This window comes from Ornithorhynchus anatinus, chromosome 2, assembly GCF_004115215.2.
Source record: "Ornithorhynchus anatinus isolate Pmale09 chromosome 2, mOrnAna1.pri.v4, whole genome shotgun sequence".
NCBI classification, from domain to species: Eukaryota; Metazoa; Chordata; class Mammalia; order Monotremata; family Ornithorhynchidae; genus Ornithorhynchus; species Ornithorhynchus anatinus.
In genome coordinates this window covers 94,086,452-94,106,571 of record NC_041729.1, presented here as the reverse complement: position 1 = coordinate 94,106,571, position 20,120 = coordinate 94,086,452, and the positions used below count along the sequence as shown (strand labels likewise).

Here is a 20,120-nt window from a genome sequence, read left to right as displayed (position 1 = left end):
GATACTTCTTCGCTGGGAAAATGACCTATCCACCCAATTCAAAGTTTTCCCAGGTCATACACACAAAATGCTTGGGAGGAAGGTAGCCTTTAGAGCTTGGGGGTTAATTAAAATGAACCGTCCAAGCTATAAAAGAGGAATATGAAAGTGAAATGTGGTAACACTTTTTCAAACACTACAGTTCCTCATGATTTGATAAGATCAATAGTCATTCCTAGCATCAGTCCTGCTGTCTGACACTAATAATCACAGTTTATTAGCAGAGTTTTAATATTTGCCAAGATGACTTGCAGTTCCTGAAAAATTTCTATTGGTTTTTGATAAACTCCTCCCTGAAAAATACCTACCAAATCAGCCATCCTCAGCTAGGTGGGTGTGGGGAATTCCTCCTCTGGCTTTCTTCTCCTCTTCCCCCTCCCCATCCTATTCATTCTTATCTGCTATGCCAGGACTTTTGCTCCAAATCCTCATCCTCTACCCTCCTTCCCATGTCTTGACACCAGAGTTCACCCTTACTTGCTTGGAAGAACAAAATGAGCTCCTCTTTCTCCTCCTACCCTTCCTCCTCCCCTTCCCACTTTTTCTCCTCTTTTTCTTCCTCATTCTCCTTTTCCTCCCCATCTTCTCCTTCCTGCCCTCCCCCTCCCCTTATCTGGCAGGGATTCCCTGCCTTATTCTGAGCTGAGCCTAGTGCAAGCTGCTGGGCGTACTCTTACTGGCTTCCCAGAAAGGGTCCAGACTGTATATTTAGGTCACACATTTTTCCACACTTTAGAAAGGGAGCAAAAATGATGTAGTGTCTGAATCTACCCAGAAATGAACCCAGGGATGCAAGACAATCGTTCTTTGCTTCTTACCTGCCTCTCCTTCTCACTTGGTGTGTTCCCCCTGCCCGTTATTTCTTCCCAACAGTTTCCTCATTTGATTCTTTGAAAATTTTGCTTTTTCTCCCCTTTCTTCCCCTCCCCAAGAACAAGTGCCCTGGTTCTTTTTTTTTTATTTCTTGTTCCTCATTGCTGCAGGGAGGACTGGGGTATTGTAGTGTGGAATACCTTCCCTTTGCCTACCTTGCAGGATAGATGTTAATCTTACCCACTGTGCTGTCTTGGTGCCATGTGCCAAATTGATTGGAAGAAGTTTTAGAGAATTAACCACATTCATCTTGGGAGGAATGTGGGGTCCTCCTCTGCCTCTCACCCCCTATCACTGGAAATCTCTTAAGGCTTAGTTCTGGGTCCTCTTCTATTCTCCATCTTTACCCACTCCTTTGTAGAACACATTCGTTCCCAAGACGTCAACAATTGTCTATGCAGACAATTCCCAAATCTGCATCTCCAGCCCTGATCTCTTTCCTTCTCTGCAGTGTCACATTTCCTCCTGTCTCCAGGACATCTCGACTTGGATATCCCACCAACACCTCAAACTTGACATGTCCAAAACAGAACTCCTTTTCTTCCCACCCAAACCCTGTCCTCCTCCTATGACTTCCCCATCACTTTTGTCAGCACCACCATACTTCTGTCTCACAAGCCCATAACCTTGGTGTTAGCCTTGACTCATCTCTTTCGTTCAATTCACTTAGTCAGTCTGTCAACCAAATCCTGTTGGTTTCAATGTTCACAACATCACTAAAATCCTCCCTTTCCTCTCCATCCAAACTGCTACCACCTTAATCCAAGCATTTATCCTAGTTTGCCTTGATTACTGCATTAGCTTCCTTACTGACCTCTCTACCTCCCATCTTTCCCCACTCCCGTCCATACTTTAACTCTGTGCCCAGATCATTTTCTATAATGCCTCCCCACTCCCCAAGCACCTCCAGTGGTTGTCCATCCACCTCCACATCAAACAGAAACTCCTTACCATTGGCTTTAAAGTACTTAATCACCTTGCCCCCTTTTACTTCACCTCGCTGCTTTCCTGCTACAACCCAACTCAAACACTTTACTCCTCTAATCCCAACCTACTCACTGTACTTCGATCTTATCTATCCCTCCGCTGACCTCTCACCCACATAATAGTAATAACATCCTACTTCTGTCCTGGAAAGCCCTCCTTCTTCATAACTGACAATCTACCTACCTTCAAAGCCTTATTCAAAGCACCTCATCTTCAAGAGGCCTTCCCCGACTAAACCCTTATTTCCTCTACTCCCATTCCCTTCCGAGTCACCCTTGGACTTGGATTTGCACCCCTCGCTCAGCCCCACAGCACTTCTATACATATCTACAATTCATTCATTTATATTTGACTTCTCTAGACTGTAAACTTACTGTGGGCAGGGAAAGTGTCTACCAGTTCTAGTACCACTGTACTATCCCAAGCACTTAGTACAGTTCTAGGCACCTCTGTATCAAACTAAAATTCCTCACTATTGGCTTTAAAGCTGTCCATCACCTTGCCCCCTCTTACCTCACGCCCCTTCTCTCCTTCTACATCCCAGCCCACACACTCAGCTCCTCTGCTGCTAACCTCATTCTCGCCTGTCCCACCGTTGATCCCTGGCCCACGTCCTACCTCTGACCTGGAATGCCCTCCCTCCTCACATCTGCCAGACAATCACTCTCCCCCCCTTAAAAGCCCTACTGAAGGTGCACCTCCTCCAACAGGCCTTCCCAGACTAAACCCTACATTTCCTCAGCTTCCCCCCCTTCTACCTCACCATGACTTTCTCCTTTTGCACTTCCCACCTCCCCACCCCACAGAACTTATGTATATATCTATAATTCTATTTATTTATATTGATGCCTGTTTGTATTAATTTCTGTCTCCCCACCTTTAGACTGTGAGCCTGTTGTGGGCAGGGATTGTCTCTATTGCTGTCTTGCACTTTCCAACTGCTTAGTACAGTACTCTGTACACTGTAAGTGCTCAGTAAATAAAATTGAATGAGTGAATTAATGCACACAGTAAGCATTAAATAATTATGATTGATTGATTGAATGCTATGATCTGCTTCCCGGATCATTTTTCTAAACAAGTTCAGTCCACATGTCCCCTTTCCTCAAAAACCTACAGTGTTTTCCCACCCACCTTCACGTCAAAAAGAAACTCTTTATCACGTGCTGTAAAGCATTCCATCAACTCTCTTCCTCTCCCACCTTACCTTGCTGATTTCCTACTATAACCCAGCCTTCATATTTTCCTCCTCTAATGCCAATCTACTCACTTTAACTTAATCTCATCTGTCTCGGGGCCAAACCCCTTGCCCACGAATTCCCTCTGGTCTGGAACTCCATGCGCTTTCATATGACAGACCACCACTTTCCCAATCTTCAAAGCCTTATTAAAATCCCATCTGTCTCCCTTCTGCATAGACAGCACCCTCAGTCCCAAAGCACTTAAGTACATTTCCGTAATTTATTTAATGTCTGTCACCCCCTCGAGACTGTCAGCTCCTTATCTACCAATTCTGTTGTACTGCACTCTTCCAAGCATGTAGTGAAATCCTCTGCACCCAGTAAGTGCTCCATCAGTTAGGCAATCCTATTTGAAATTTTATTTATTTATATTAATGTCTGTCTCCGCCTCTAGATTGTAAGCTCGGTTATATTGTTATATTGTACTCTCCCAAACCGTACAATGCTTAGTACAGTGCTCAGCACACAGGAAGTGCTCAGTAAATCAGTCATTCGTATTTATTTGGTGTCTAATTGATTGGCATATTGAGCGCTTACTGTGTGCGGAGCACTGTACTAAGCCCTTGGAAGAGTACAGTAAAACAATATAACAGACACATTCCCTGCCCACAGTGAACTTACAGTCCAGAGGGAGAATCAAACATTAATATATATGCAGATAGTAAATGCCATTCATTGAGTGAGTGAGTGATTGAGGAAGAGGAACTACAATATTCTTGGCATGCCCCATGTCCTTCCTTTGGGGGATAGGGTCTGGATACAGTTATGTTCGGGATGGTTGCATCTGTGAATAATTAAAGCACTTTGAAGGTGAAAGTTTGAATCTGTGGGTGTCATTCTCAAAATGCAGGTGGGCTGAGAAGCACGAACTCAGCAGTACTTCAAGGATACAGGAGGGATATAGCCACCTGGCAAAGTGGTAAGAGTCAAGTGACTTTTTTTCACCCCCCATCTTTTCCCTGCGTTTCTGCTGGTGGCTATGGTGGTGGTGGAATTTATTTGTGGTTAAAATTTAGTGACAACAGAAAGTTTTTCAAGCAGCCAGTCTTCCAGAGGAAATCCTGTTAGAATGTCAAATCCATGTCAAAACACCAATTTCTTCCAAAAAGGATTAGCATTAAAGGAAATGTTGAATTATTACCACCTCTCTGTGCTAGAACTACTAGGCAAACACATGATGACCTAATTAGAGTTGAAACAAGTCATATTCTGTTTCACTGTGGTTTTTTTCTCAGTTATATCCCCGTCTTATTGGCTTAAGGAAGGTGGGTTTATAGCCTTCACAGATGCTCATCAGAGAACAGGGACTATTCTCACACTTAGCTAGATGAAGGAATCAATGGGTCATTCAATAGTATTTATTGAGCGCTTACTATGTGCAGAGCACTGTACTAAGCGCTTGGGATGAACAAGTTGGCAACAGATAGAGACAGTCCCTGCCGTTTGACGGGCTTACAGTCTAATCGGGGGAGACGGACAGACAAGAACAATGGCACTAAACAGCGTCAAGGGGAAGAACATCTCGTAAAAACAATGGCAACTAAATAGAATCAAGGCGATGTACAATTCATTAACAAAATAAATAGGGTAACGAAAATATATACAGTTGAGCGGACGAGTACAGTGCTGTGGGGATGGGAAGGGAGAGGGGGAGGAGCAGAGGGAAAAGGGGAAAATGAGGCTTTAGCTGCAGAGAGGTAAAGGGGGGATGGCAGAGGGAGTAGAGGGGGAAGAGGAGCTCAGTCTGGGAACGCCTCTTGGAGGAGGTGATTTTTAAGTAAGGTTTTGAAGAGGGAAAGAGAATCAGTTTGGCGGAGGTGAGGAGGGAGGGCATTCCAGGACCGCGGGAGGACGTGACCCAGCGGTCGACGGCGGGACGGGCGAGACCGAGGGACGGTGAGGAGGTGGGCGGCAGAGGAGCGGAGCGTGCGGGGTGGGCGGTAGAAAGAGAGAAGGGAGGAGAGGTAGGAAGGGGCAAGGTGATGGAGAGCCTTGAAGCCTAGAGTGAGGAGTTTTTGTTTGGAGCGGAGGTCGATAGGCAACCACTGGAGTTGTTTAAGAAGGGGAGTGACATGCCCAGATCGTTTCTGCAGGAAGATGAGCCGGGCAGCGGAGTGAAGAATAGACCGGAGCGGGGTGAGAGAGGAGGAAGGGAGGTCAGAGAGAAGGCTGACACAGTAGTCTAGCCGGGTCGAATGCTAATGGGTGAATTATGGGGAGAAAGTAGGGCAGAACAGATGGTATGAAATGTGCACTGATGGTTGTCTTTAACAGGACCAGAGGGACAGGTTCCTAACTTTCTAGTGATTCTGTCGGGGAAATACAGTGAACTTTGGTGCTTTCTCACGGCAGGATCCCAATGCATCTGGGAGGGGACCTGCAGAGGCAGTGTCTATAGAGCTGGGCAGCCCTCAGGTGCGGTGAGGATCCTGGTTTGAGGGAAGGCTGCTGATTGTCGGGGTGATGAGGGAGGCTTTTTTCCCCACTGCAGTTTGGAGTGCTGTTCTGTCAAACCAGAAGTGAAGCTCGTTATTTTCCTGGAGTGGGAGGGGAGAGACTATCCTCTCGCATCCTCAGATACCTCACCTTGGAATCTTGCATTAGGACTTCTGCCTCAGGGACTTGGTTTCAGTCGGGTTAGCTTAGGGGCAGGGTGAGTTTGGAAGTGTCAACTCCGAACTAAGTGAGCATTTCTTTCATTCATTGACCATCTGGTCCAGGTTGGAGTCAGTCAAAAGAGAATCAAAGACTGGAGTAGGGCTTTGCAGGTCTGAACTTTGTTGACAAAGTGAAAAAAAATTTTGCCTAGTCTTCATCCTCTACTTTCATTTTCCTGGTGATGAAAATTGGCAAGGATCTCTTTTGTTCCCTCCAACCCTGGAAGCGTGCCTGGAAGCAGAGCACCTCAGATCTGTGTTCCAAACTTTCCAGGTTTTCCACATCAGCTAATGGAAATATGCACCATGTGCCCATAGGATCAACTCCTATGAGCTACTTGAAGAAATCTATCTTAACCCAAGATTTTAGGAGACAGAATGAATAGGCAGTTTTTCTTCTTTCTTCTTAGGAAAACAAAAGCACACTCCTATGAAAATATGTGTGGAATGATACTCCAGTAAAGCATTTGTTAAAAATCATCTAAGAATTAAAAAACAAAGACTCTAAAGGAATGTGAAACTTGGATTTCTGAGGTTGTTTTCTTGTTTTGTACTTCTTATGTATAGGGATGTAGCCCAGAGATAATAACCTTTTGGGAGTGATTATTACTGTTACCCTCTAGGTATGGAAACTCATCCCATAACAAGCCATGACTGTCTGCTCTTTTGAATGTTTTTACTACTGAAAATAGGTCCAATCTGCACACACAGTTGCAAATGCTTTCACAAATACTTCCAACATCACAAAACACACATTCTCACAGACACACACACACACGCGCACATGCTATTCAAGCACAATTCACTCATTGGTTTCTGGGTCTTGCCAGGATAAACTTCACCTTTCACAGAGTGGGAAGTGCATCTAGTGCCTGCATAGGGTCTACACACTCACCCTCTTTGATCTATCAGTTAATCATATTTATTGAGCACCTACTGCTTTCAGAGCACTGAGGGCTTGGGAAGAGCTCATAGTCTAGAGGGGGAGAGAGACATTAAAGGAAATTACAGATATATAAATGCTATGGGGCTGAAGGTGGGGTGAATAAAGAGTACAAAAACAAATGCAAGGGTGATGTTTAAGGGAGGGGGAGGGGGGACATGAGGGCTTAGTTGAATGCTTCTTGGAAGAGATGAGATTTGAATAAGACTTTGAAAGTGGGGCAAGTGATGGTCTATTGGCTATGAAGGGAGAGGAAGTTTTGATGGCTACAGGTAGGAAGGAGGAGTTCCCCTGCACCCTGGGCTATAGATAATAACTGAAATGTATCATTAAAAGGAAATCACAGTGAAAATTAAGTCAGGGAGGGGTTCAGAAATCTAATCTTAATTTTCAGTTGTTTCTCATTTAAAAATCTGTTTTTGAAATCTGAAGGAAAATAATATTGCCGATTTTATAGGGACATTGGAATGTATGCTTCTCCAAGTGAGAAGGACTGTTAGCTACAGGAAGAGGGGCCTGGGCTTCAAGTCTTGGAGAAGTCAAGATATTGAATAGTGATTAAAGATTCCCAAATCCCACACAATGCTGCAGCAGTGTCAAAGTTTCTATGCAAGCACTGGACTCACTGGACAGCTCTTAGGGCTGCTGCCAAAGGAGCCTCTTCTTTGGGTTATTCCCAGGCCAAACTAGTCCCTACCCAAGCCCAGGGACCTCAGCTATCTGTCCAGTACTCTGCCCAGAGCGTTCATTCAAATGATCCTGCCAATATACAGCTCGGTTTCATGTCAGACCAGCAATTAGAACAATCCACTTATCCAAAGGAGAATTCACTCAATCTTTGCCAGTTTCCTCACTTCACACATCTTTGTATTCTGCCCGTCTTAACACCAGAATGGCACTAAGTGATGAGCATAGCAAAACCCTGGCCTCTGGATTCATGCAATGCCTTTCTTCAAAGGTGCTCAAGGCACTTCCCATATATAATATCAATTAAAGAATAATAATAGTAATGATAATATTTAAGTGCTTAACAGTGCCAAGGGCTGGGATAGATACAAAATAATCAGATCAGACACACTGATCCACATGGGGCTCAGGGGGCAGAAAAAACAGGTATTTAATCCCCATTCTACAGATGAAGCAGCTGAGGCACCAGTAATTTAAATAACTTGCCCATGGTCACAGAGCAGATAAGTTGTAAAGTCAGGATTAGGACCCAGGTCTCCTAAATCCATTTCTGAGCTCTTTCTTTTAAACCACACTATTTCTGTAGTAATAATTATGATATTTATTAGCGCTTACTATGTACAGACACCTTAATGACTGGTCACTACTCACTTATTAGATAAGGACAAACATGAGGATTCAGCTCACACCTACTGATTCTCTCCTCAAGACACCTTCCCCAACACCTCTCTAGGAATCCCATGTCAGTTTTGAGGGAGTTTGGAACACAGGTATGAAATTTAGTGGGACACCAAATTGGCAATCTCAAAATAATACGAGAATTTGAATTATGGACTAAAAGAAAAATGACTTCTTCAAGCAACTGCTGACCTGAACCACTACAAGTCAATATCTAAACATGGAACTTATTTATGTAAATCTAACTTGCAAAAATTATAAGATAAAATAATGGATATATGAATGGGAAATAATATGCTATTTGGGGTTTTTTTGTTTATTTATTAAAGTGTTTACTATGCACCAAGCACCACACCAAGTAGGTACAACAGTCCCTATTCCTCTTGGGGGTTTCTGTGTTTTAAAGTGAACAGGGCATTTCATGCTTTTTTCCAAGAACCAGACCACTAAATGCATTTGGTAAAAGTGAGGGTTTGGGGAATGATGGAAGGGGTGGGGGGGCAGGTCGGACTAGAAGAAATCTCAATTCTTCTTCATGCCTCATTTGTTTCAGTCTGCAGGTTTGGGAAAGTAAAATTTGCATTCACTGCTGCTTCTGGGAGGGGAATGGATGTGTCCTGGAGTGCCAACAGGAAACAAAACATTTTTTCCATGTTTTAAATGCCTGTGAATCTATGGCCTCAAGCTCAAAACACACTCTGCAGCCTAGTTCTCTACCCACAAACTACTTATTCATAAAATAAGGAAGCCCCGGGGAGACGGGAAACTGAAACCACCAAATGAGAACATATTCACTCTGGAAATAGAGGCCCCAAGGTACTCAGTTTAGCATAATTGGGATTTCATTTCAACCTTTCCCGGAGGGATTGGGCGTGGGGAAAGATATGATGTGCTGGTCTGGTCGTGGGTAGGGTGTTGTTCTTAAAGGCCTATTTAGGGTCAAAGCCCTGCTCTTTGGGGTGTTTTTTTTGACAGTGGGCCAGGGCCAAATATTCTCCTGAGTATTTGCAAATTTTACCTTTTCATGCAAATGAGGAGTAAGGTGGAACTGAGGTCTTTCTGCTCAATAAGGTGACCTGAAGAACCACAGCAGATTGTCTTTAACTGGTCTATTCTCTACCTAAGAAATGTAAGGCAGGATCCATTAAGAGTCCGACTTTAAGTTAGGTGGGACTGGGACAGAACTGCCTTTTCTACTAATAATAATCAAAATAATGCATTCATTCATTCAGTCATATTTATTAAGCGTTTACTGCGTGCAAAGTAGTGTACTAAGCTCTTGGGAAAGTACAATGCAACACTGAAGAGTGACAATCCCTACCCATAATATAATTATAATAATACTATCATCTCTATGCAGATGACACACAAATCTACATCTCTGGCCCTGTCCTCTCCCCCTCCCTTCAAGCTCGTATCTCCCTGTCCTCCTGCCTTTAGGATGTCTCTACCTGGTTGTCTGCCCGCCACCTAAAACTCAACATGTCCAAAACTGAGCTCCTTATCTTCCCTCCCAAGCCCTGTCCTCTTCCTGACTTCCCTATCACTGTGGATGATACGACCATCCTTCCCGTCTCTCAAGCCCGCAACCCTGGTGTCATCTTTGACTCGGTCTCTCATTCACCCCACACATCCAATCCGTCACCAAGACCTGCCGGTCTCACCTTTATAATATCGCCAAGATCCACCCTTTCCTCTCCCCCCAAACGCCTATCTTACTGGTACAGGCTCTCATAATATCCTGGCTGGATTATTGTGCCAGCCGATCTCCGATCTCCCTTCCTCCTGTCTTTCCCCGCTCCAGTCTATTCTTCATTCCGCTGCCCAGCTCATCTTCCTGCAGAAACGCTGTAGGCATGTCACTCCCCTTCTTAAAAACCTCAAGTGGTTGCCTATCGACCTCCGCATGAAACAAAAACTTCTCACTCTAGGCTTCAAGGCTCTCCATCACCTTGCCCCCTCCTACCTCTCCTCCCTTCTCTCTTTCTACTGCCCACCCCGTCGGCTCTGCTCCTCTGCCGCCCACCTCCTCACCGTCCCCCGTTCTCGTCAATCCCGCCGTCGACCCCTGGCCCACGTCCCCCCACTGTCCTGGAATGCCCTCCCTCCTCACCTCCGCCAAACTAATTCTCTGGCCCTCTTCAAAGCCCTACTGAGAGCTCATCTCTTCCAAGAGGCCTTCCCAGACTGAGCTTCCCCTTTTCCCTCTGCTCCCTCTGCTGCCTCTCTGACCCCCGCCTTCACCTCCCCTCAGCTAAGCCCCCTTTCCCCTCCTTTCCCTCTGCTCCTCCCCCCTCCCTTCCCCTCAGCACTATGCTCATCCGCTCATTTGTATATACTTTTATTACCCTATTTATTTTGTTAATGAGGTGTACATCCCCTTGATTCTATTTATTGCTATTGTTTTAATGAGATGTCCATCCCCTTGATTCTATTTATTGCTATTGTTTTTGTCTGTCTCCCCCAATTAGACTATAAGTCCATCAATGGGCAGGGATTGTCTCTTTCTGTTGCCGAATTGTACATTCCAAGCGCTTAGTACAGTGCTCTGCACATAGTAGTGCTCAATAAATACTATTGAATGAATGAATAATAATAATTCTTAGAGCTTACTGTGTGCCAAGTACTGTATTAATCATGTGGTAGATAGAAGATAATCAGCTCCTACATGGGGTTCAAAGTCTAAATAGGAGGGAGAACAGATATTGAATCCCTATTTTGCAAATGAGGGAACTGAGGGACAGAGAAGTTAAGTGACTTGTCTGTCACACAGCAGACAAGTGGTAGAGCTAGCTTTAGAACTGAGGCCTCTGATACCCAGGAACCTGGGCCTAGGTCACACTGCTTCTCTATCTTATCCCTGTCATTTATTCATTCATTGTCATATTTATTGAGCAGTTACTATGTGCAGAACACTGTACTAAATGCTTGGAAAATACAATTCAGCAGTAGATAGAGCCAATCCCTACCGAACAATGGGCTCACAGTCTATAAGGGGGAGACAGACAACAAAACAAGTAGACAGGCATCAATAGCTCTGTCTGTCTCTCTCTGTTCCTGCTCCCTTTAAGCTCTGCCCCCAATTCTGTGTAAGGGAGAAGCAGAGAGTACTAAGGAGGAGGCCCAATAGCCTCTGCCTTATATTCTTTTAAGTCCCCAAATCGCCAGGAAGGACTTCTGCCCCTGCCTCATGCCGAGAGGCTTGTAAACTTAGTGAATAGTTAAGCGGCTACTTGGTTTTCCTTTCTGTGAGTAAGCAGCATCACATCTTCAACCAAATTGGTCCAGCTTCCTTCGTGGCCTGATCTTTCCCTATTTGGGCAACTAGGACAAAGACTTCTCAACATCCAGTTGCCAACCTACCCAACAGCTAGGGGAACTGGAAGCTCTATGAGGAAGTAGCAGGGAAAGGGTCTGGAGAGGCCCAGAATCTGTTAATAAAGCCCTAGTCAGTGTTTCAGGGCTGAGTTCTGGGGTTATCTTAAAAGTACAAGGCTCCAAAATTTCTATCCTGGAGAAGTCAGGTTTGCTATTTGCAGACTTGGTTCATAAGAGGAATAGTCCATTGAGAAAATGTTCTCCAAAATGCTTCCCTTGCCCTGGGCACACTGAGCCAATAGAGTATGTGATTTCCAACCAGTTGTGACAATAGATCATTTTTTTCATATGAAACATATTTCTCTTCTCTGTCAAAAAGTATTGCAGAAGTTCAGCTTCTCATTGAAGAGCTGGGTAGCAAAGTACTGTCATGCTAAAGTGCTATCAGTAGCAATAAATCACTTCCCAGAGAAAGATGATTTTATGAACAAATATAGGATCCTTGATGCCCTCCTCGCTAGCTTAAAAATGGCCTTGGACTTCAGCACCATTTTCATTTTGTTCGGTCTTCCAGGAGTCAATCTGTCATTCTCATTTCTTCTTCTGCCCCCTGAGAATATTTACAGAGCATATGCAGGGGAACATCGCCATTGACTGTTTTATACCAAGACTCTTTCTTGGTCCTAAAGCAAAGGGAGTCTCTTGTGCTGAAGTTTCACCATCATGAAAAGCAACCCCCGTTTATTCGACAGCAAACCCCACCCGCTAACAGACCCCATCTAAACCAGCAAAACTCCTCTCAACTCCTCCCACAAGTCCCAAACCAATTCAAGACCCTCTGCCCTCTCCCCAACCCCATTGTCCCCTGTGTTTAAGGGTTGAGCCAGACTCCATATTCCCAAAGATTATACAGAGTTCAATCTGGCATGATCAGGAAGAGGTGGAGATTAAACAGGCTGCTGTCAGCAGTGTTAATTGAGGCATGATAATGATGGAGTCTCCCTTTGAGAATGGTGGGCAAGCCTGGGTCCTGAGGCTTCAGGGTTGAGAACTTAAATGACAGAATTGATTTTAGTTTGCCTTGGTAGCTGCTGCAGTTTCCACTACCCACGTTAATCAGTAATTTTTCAGGATTGTTGTTAGGGTTGTCCAACTCACAAAATGTCTTAAGGATTCCTTTGTTCAGCAACTTTCACCACAATGGCATAGGCCTAGTAGGCAAAACCAAGACTTGAACCCAGCTCTTCTGATTCCCAGAATACCCCTCTTTCAGCTGGACCAACAGCGGGGCTCATTAACCATTATGTATGGTGCTTTTTCCAATATATTCATTAATTCACTGGTATTTATTGAGCACTGTTTGCATGCAGAGCACTGTATTAAGTGCCTGGGAGAGTGTAATACAATAGAGTTGGTAGCCCACAAGAAGCTAACAGTCTATGGGGGAGACAAACATTATAGGGAGCAGGAGGTCTTCACTGTTTACTATTTAGAGTTGGAAGCTGAAGGTAAAATAATTTCTCTCCTCCACCATAGGGAAAAGGAGTTTTCTGGAATGGTCAGGATAATTTTTTTTTCCTTCTTTAGTTTGTTGGCCTAAATGACTGAACCATGCTCAGCCGAGATGGATGATTTCAATGGCTTGGGGTAGGAAACTTGATGATACATCTGCAAGTGACATTCCGGACAAGATATCATAATAGCAACAATATCAAAAATATTTACTGAGTCCCTACAAAAGTGCATAATGCTGCCCAGTTCCAGACACTTAGGTATTCACAAAGAAAACTTGAATTAAAGATAGCACTGCCCATAAGACATAAGGAGAAACAGAGACATAATAAACAATTAAACCTTAAAGATAACTAGTCAACAAATCCACTGTATCAATTGGACATTCAGCTAGCATTTCTCGCCAATTGCGATTTCAAGGTTTCTTGCAGTGGCAGATTTTGTGTTTGAGAGAGTTTAAAAATCCAGTCTGTCTGTTGGGATAGATAGAGTTATTATGCATTTGATCTTTGACCATTGGACTTTTGGTATTCACCTCATCCTCAGCCCCACAGCACCTATATACATAAGTAAAAGTTATATATTATAAATTATATTAATATCTGTCTCCCCCTCTAGACGTAAGCTTGTTGTGGACAGAGAACCAACTTTGTTATATCATACTCTCCCAAGCCCCTAGTCCACTGCTCTTCACACACAGTAAGCTCTCACTGATTGAGTCTCTGATTGATTGCCTTTGAACCAGCAAAGATAGGCTCCTTTGGTTGTAGACATGTTCTCTTTGGATCATCTCAGTTCTCTAAGTTCACTGTGGGCAGGGAATATGCTTACCAAATCTGTTATATTGTATTCTCCTAAGCACTTTGTACAGAGCTCTGCATACAGTAAGCACCCAATTAATATGATTGATTGATGGATTGTAAGAGTCACCATTAGATGTGTGCTTCATCAGATGGATAGAGTGTAAATGGCTCCAGCTCCAGTGATCCTTGAGGGTTGGTCTCCTGTTCTAATGCTCAATTCAGGGTTGTTTTTTTTTCCTGAAAAGCTAGAAATGCAGATAATTATTCTCTTCTGAACTGTATACTAATACTAGTAATACAATTGTGGTATTTGATTAGTGCTTATTTTGCACCAGGTACTGTACTAAGTGCTGGGGTAGATACACATTTGTCAGGGTGGACACAGTCTTTGTCTCACAGTCTCTGTTTACAATCTTAACCCCCATTTTACAATGAGGTAACTGAGGCACAGGTAAGTAAAGTGACTTGCCCAAGGTCACACAGCAGATAAGTGGAGGAGTCAGGATTTAAACCCTGTTCCTTCTGGGTTCAAATGTCAATGATGTCAGTGATGCTAGTGAAAACAGTTAAGAGCCTCTCTCATGGAGTTTTGTGGCACATTCTCCTCAGCTGCTAAGTGGGGCTGGGTACCTAACCATTTAGTTTAGCAAAATCCAGGTTAGGCAGTAACTCAGTCAATCAGTAAATCATATTATTGAGAACTCACTGTGTGCAGAGCACTTTACTAAGTGCTTGGGAGACTATAAAATAACAATATAACAGAAACATTCCGTGCCCACAACAAACTTATAGTCTAAAGGGGCTTATAGGAATGAGTCTACAGTCACAGAAACTAAAATTCTAGATTTATTTATTTATTTATTTATTTATTTATTTATTTATTTATTTATTTATTTATTTATTTATTTATGGTGGGGGAAGGATGGAAGGGAAAGGGCTAGGAGTGAGTCGTCCTTATCCCAGAAACTTTGGGAGTTTGAAATGACATGGATTTTTTATTCACAGACTTTTCATTTAGTGCTAGTGATAGATTTCTAACCAAACATATGTTTTTCAAAAGTATGAAATTATGTAAAAATTCAAGTCTAATGACTGAGAAAATAAGTGAATGCTAAATCAGGGACAGAGCAGTTATAGCGTTGTCCCAAATGATTGACTCAATCCATAGCTTTTAAGGGAAGTATTCTCTGGGAATTCTTCTGGATGTGAATTTCTAGAGAAGCAGTGAGGCCTACTGGAGTGAGTACAGGAATTAGAGAGACCTGGGTTCTTATCCCGGATCCATCACTTGCCTGCTGTGTGACCTTGGGAAAATCACTCAACTTCTCTGTACCTCAGTTACCTCACTGTAAAATGGGGATTAAGACTGTGAGCCCCGTGTGGAACAGGGACTGTGTCCAACCTGATTATTTGTATCTGCCCCAGTGCTTAGTATAGTCTCTGGAACATAGCCCTTAAGAAATTCCATCCCAAAACAAAAAACAAAACAGAATACAACACACACAGATGCACAAAAACTTTTTTCACAAAATATAGTTGAAATAATTTTTTGGAGTTGGATACAGAAAATTTCACACTTGATAATTCAGCTGAGGATTCCTTTGTGGTTTTGCTTTTTTCTACTTTCCCATGTCCATGAAAATGCTCTCCAGGAAAAATATCCCAGGTCTGTTGTCCTAAGAAGTCACTGCTGCTTCTTGGAGTACCAATTTTTCCTAGTGGCATATTGCCTTTTTGTTTTCAGAAATACTGTATGTGGCTTATTTTTTCTGAAGCAAAGCTTCAGGTTGAGCTCAAGAAAGAAAAATCTCTTGGATTTTGCAATGGTCATCAGCACTTTTAGATATTTAGACAGTTAGGTCATTACTTTCATGTAAACAGGTTCTTTTGGCAGTTTGGGTGGTCCTTTTATGTAGGTGAGTTTGATTGCAGACTCCATGGTTGTTTATAGAATTTGTTGAGAAGAACAGATTTTGAAATCGGGGTTTAAAAGTGAATTTAAAAGTTTTAGTACACATTGACAATTCACGTCATAGCAGGAGGTGGAGAAGTAATGTTCATGGAGTCCTACTGTGTGCATTGAAGTATACTAGGGGCTGTAATGAGAGAGGCAATAGATCAATCAATCATATTTAATGAGTGCTTACTGTGCATGGAGCACTCTATTAAGTGCTTGGGAGAATACAGTATAACAATGTAACAGACACATGCCCTCCCCACAATAAGCTTACAGTCTAGAGGGGGAGACAGACTACTATAAATACATGTTACAAATATGGGGCTGAAGGGGTGGTGAATAAAAGGAGAAAATAAGGACAATGTAGAAGGGAGTGGGAGAATAGGACATGAGAGTTAGGGAAAGTTTCTTAGAGGAGATATGCCTTCAGTAAGGCTTTAAAGGGGGGATAGAGTGAATATCTGTCAGATATGAAGAGGGAGGGCATTCCAGGCCAGAGGTAGGACATGGGCAAGAGGTTGACAGCGAGATAGATGAGATTGAGGTACAGTGAGTAGGTGGACATTTGAGGAGCAAAGTGTGCGGGCTGGGTTGTAATAGGAGAGCAGTGAGGTGAGATAGGAGGGAGCAGGGCGATTGATTGCTTTGAAGTTGATGGTAAGGAATTCCTGTTTGATGCAGAGGTGGATCAGAGTTCCTTGAGGAGTAGAGAGGCATTATAGAAAAATGATCTGGGCACAGAGTTGAAGTTTGGACTGGAGTGGGGAGAGTTAGAAGTCAGGGAGGCCAGCACGGAAGCTGATAAAAGTAGTCAAGGTGGGATAGGAAAAATGCTTGGATAAACATGGTAGCAGTTTGGATGGAGAGGAAAGGGCAGATTTTAGCAATGTTGTGAAGGTTGAACTGACAGGATTTCAGCGTGGCGCAGTGGAAAGAGCACGGGCTTTGGAGTCAGGGCTCATGAGTTCGAATCTCAGCTCTGCCACTTGTCAGCTGTGTGACTGTGGGCAAGTCACTTAACTTCTCTGTGCCTCAGTTCCCTCATCTGTAAAATGGGGATTAAGACTGTGAGCCCTGCGTGGGACAACCTGATTCCCCTGTGTCTACCCCAGCGCTTAGAACAGTGCTCTGCACATAGTAAGCGCTTAACAAATACCAACATTATTATTATTAGGATTTAGTGAGGAATATGTGAGTTGAATGAGAGATATGAGTCAAGGATAGCACCAAGGTTGTGGGCTTGTGAGACAGGAAGGATGGTGGTGCTCTTTACAGTGATGGGAAAGTCAGGGGGAAAATAGGGCAAAAAACCAATATTTATTGCTATTTCATTTTTCCAAATGCTTACACTTCACTGATCTCATGTAATCCTCCCAGGACTCTCTGAGATAGGAAGGAGCAAGGTTTTATGTCTTTATTTTACAGATGAAGAAATAGTGTCAAAGAGAGGTTAAGTGACTTGTCCATGGTCATTTAACATCTAAATAAAGGAGCTGAGATTAAGAATCTAGATCACCTAACTCTAAAATGGGTGCTTTTCTCACTTTGTACATACATAAATACATATGTTCACAACAATAAATATAAAAAGGTGTCCTTTAACTTAAAAGATAGTTTAAATCTATGTTCTATGACAAGTAGCATGACCTACTGGAAAGACTACAGGCCTGAGAATCAGAGGACCTGGGTTTTAATCGAGACTCTACCACATTTCTTCTGTGGGATCTTGGGCAAGACATTTCTCTGCACCTCAGTTTCCTCATCTGTAAAATGAAGATTCAGTACCCGTTCTCCCCACTACATAGACTCTGAACCCCATGTTTGACCTGATTATCTTGTATTTACCTTAGCTCTTAGTACAGTGTTTGACTCATAGTAAGTGTTTAAAAAATAACACAGTTGTTATTATTATGTTCTGGATTTACCACAGTGCTTTGAACAATGTTTGGCACATAGTAAACACTTAATAAATATCATAATTATTATTACAATTTTTGTGGGTGCCGGTGTGGATGAAAAGACAGATACAAGAATGATACTCTATCCCATCATGTAGCTGTACAGATAGTTCCTTGTGATACTTTTGCCATTTGCATGGCATATCTCTTTGCTCCTAAAATTACATCTCCTCCAAGAGGCCTTCCCTGAATAACCCCTAATTTCCTTTATCCACCCCCCTCCCAAACTCTGCGTTGACTATTCACTTGGCCGTGTATCCCTTAAGCACTTTGATACTTTCCCCAGCCCCACAGTATTTCCCCTATCCCTGATCTATTTTATTGTCTGCCTCCTCTTGTAGACTGTGAGCTCCTTGTGGGCAGGGAACAAGCCTATCGATTTGGATGTATTTAATACTTAGTACAGTGCTCTGTACACAGTAAATGCTCAATAAATATCATTGATTGATTCAGAGTGGCTCCTCCCCCAGCTGCTGCCTGCGAGGCTGTAGGTCAGCTTTGCTGCCCCCCATCAGTCCTTTACTATGTCATATTGTTTGTGTCTGTGCTTCACCTTGCCTTTAAGAGATCTGTTCTGCCCTCCCTGGTAGCTTCTGCTCCCTTTCAGTTCATCACACTAGAGCCACTTGGGATTCCTCCTGGCAGCATCCCCCTCTCATCGGTCTACAAGTTAAGTTGTGTCACTCTGAGCATTATCTTAATGGACCAGGCATTTCAAACTATTTCCTGTTGATGGACTGCTAGCAATTAATCAATCAATGGTATTTATTGAGAGCTTACTGTGTGCAGAGCAATATGCTAAGCATTAGGAGAATACGGTACAGTAGAGTTGGTAGAGACATTGCCTACCCACAAGGAGCTTACAGTGTCTGGTGGGGGGTCGGGGCGCGGGGGGAACACAGACAATAAAATAGATTACGAATAGGGGAAATAGTAGAGTTGAAGAATATTTACATAAGTATTGTGTGGCTGGGGTGCATATCAATGTACTCAAGGGTTACACTGCCAAATCCATAGTCAATGCAGAGTGGAAGGTGGATAAGGGAAATGAGGGCTTGGTCTGAATCTCTACTACAGGCTGCTACTGTACAGATTGTCTTCCTTGAGCCATAACTTGGCCCAAATCTCTCCTTTCTTCAAAACGCTCCATTGGCTCCCTGTCTCTCTCTGCATCACGTGGAAGCGGCATGGCTTAGTGGAAAGAGCATGGGCTTGGGAGTCAGAGGTCATGGGTTCTAATTCCGGCTCCATCACTTGTCAGCTGTATGGCTTTGGGCAAGTCACTTAACTTCTCTGTGCCTCAGTTACCTGATCTGTAAAATGGGGATTAAGACTGTGAGCCCCTGTAAGCACTTAACAAATACCATTATTATTCAGCATTTAGAACAGTGCTTGCCACATTGTAAGCGCTTAACAAATACCCACCATTACTGTTATTGCTATCTTTTCTTCTTTATGGTATTACTATGTGCCAGGCACTATACTAAACACTGAAGTAGAATGAACTAATCAGGTTAGACACAGTCCATGTCCCCATTTTACACATGAAGTAACTGAAGCACAGAGAAGTTAAGTGATTTGCCCAAGGTCACAAAGCAGGTAACTGATGAGGCCAGGATTAGAATTTAGGTTCTCTTACTCCCAATCCCAAACTCTTCCCACTAGGTCATGCTGCTTCTCAAGTAATCAAATTATCACCTCTCATAATTGGATTTAAGGTTCTCTGCCATCTGACCCCACCTCATCTCTCTTCTCTGTTCACCCGGTATTCCCCATCTGACTGCCTTTGTTCTTCCCAAGCCGATCTTTTAACTGTAATTCCCTCTCAACTCTCTTTCCTCAACTCTTCCTCCTCAGTTTCCTCACTCACTTTAGATCCCCAACTTGGAGCTCTCTCTCTCTCCTCACATCAAAGACAGATCACAGTTCTCCCCACATCCAAATCCCTTCTAAAATCCCTCCTCCTCCAACAAGTTTTCCCCTGTCAGTTTCCCAGCACCATGATCCACATCATCCCTCCAGCTGTCTCTAGCACTTAGACTTATGAGTACCTTTCTGAGCACTTATATTCATTCAATCATATTTACTGAGTGCTTACTGTTTGCAGAGCAATGTTCTAACCACTTGGAAAGTACAATTCAGCAACAAATAGAGGCAATCCCTGCCCAACATGTATGTCTGCTTAGTTCATTTTGGGCATTCTAGCTGGGAATATTTTTATGGTGAATGTTAGAATGTGAACCAGGAATGTGTCACTCTTCATTCTGTACCTCCCCAGTTCCCAGTACAGTACACCAAGGAGTCACTCAGTAATGCAATTGCCACAATTACTCCTCCTCCTCCTCCTCCTACTTTATAAAAGCTGTAAATTACTAATCATAATTTGTAAAGTATTAACAACCTAATATGTGATGAAATAAAACAAAAAGAAATTCATTTGGAGAATGAACTATATTAAGCAATCAAT

General features: G+C 43.2%; 1 protein-coding gene across 4 annotated transcripts in view; it reads left to right on the top strand.

Annotated features, from left to right (window-relative positions):
* Nucleotides 1–20,120, top strand: part of AKAP7 (A-kinase anchoring protein 7) — a 152,264-nt gene that overhangs the window by 115,275 nt on the left and 16,869 nt on the right. For 2 of the 4 annotated variants that reach the window (XM_029054143.2, XM_029054142.2), the window contains exon 8: nucleotides 3,991–4,059. The exons of the other annotated variants lie outside the window; for them this stretch is intronic. In XM_029054143.2, the coding sequence (XP_028909976.1) occupies nucleotides 3,991–4,059 (69 nt within the window). The remainder of the gene's footprint in view (nucleotides 1–3,990; nucleotides 4,060–20,120) is intronic. 4 annotated transcript variants of the gene reach the window in all.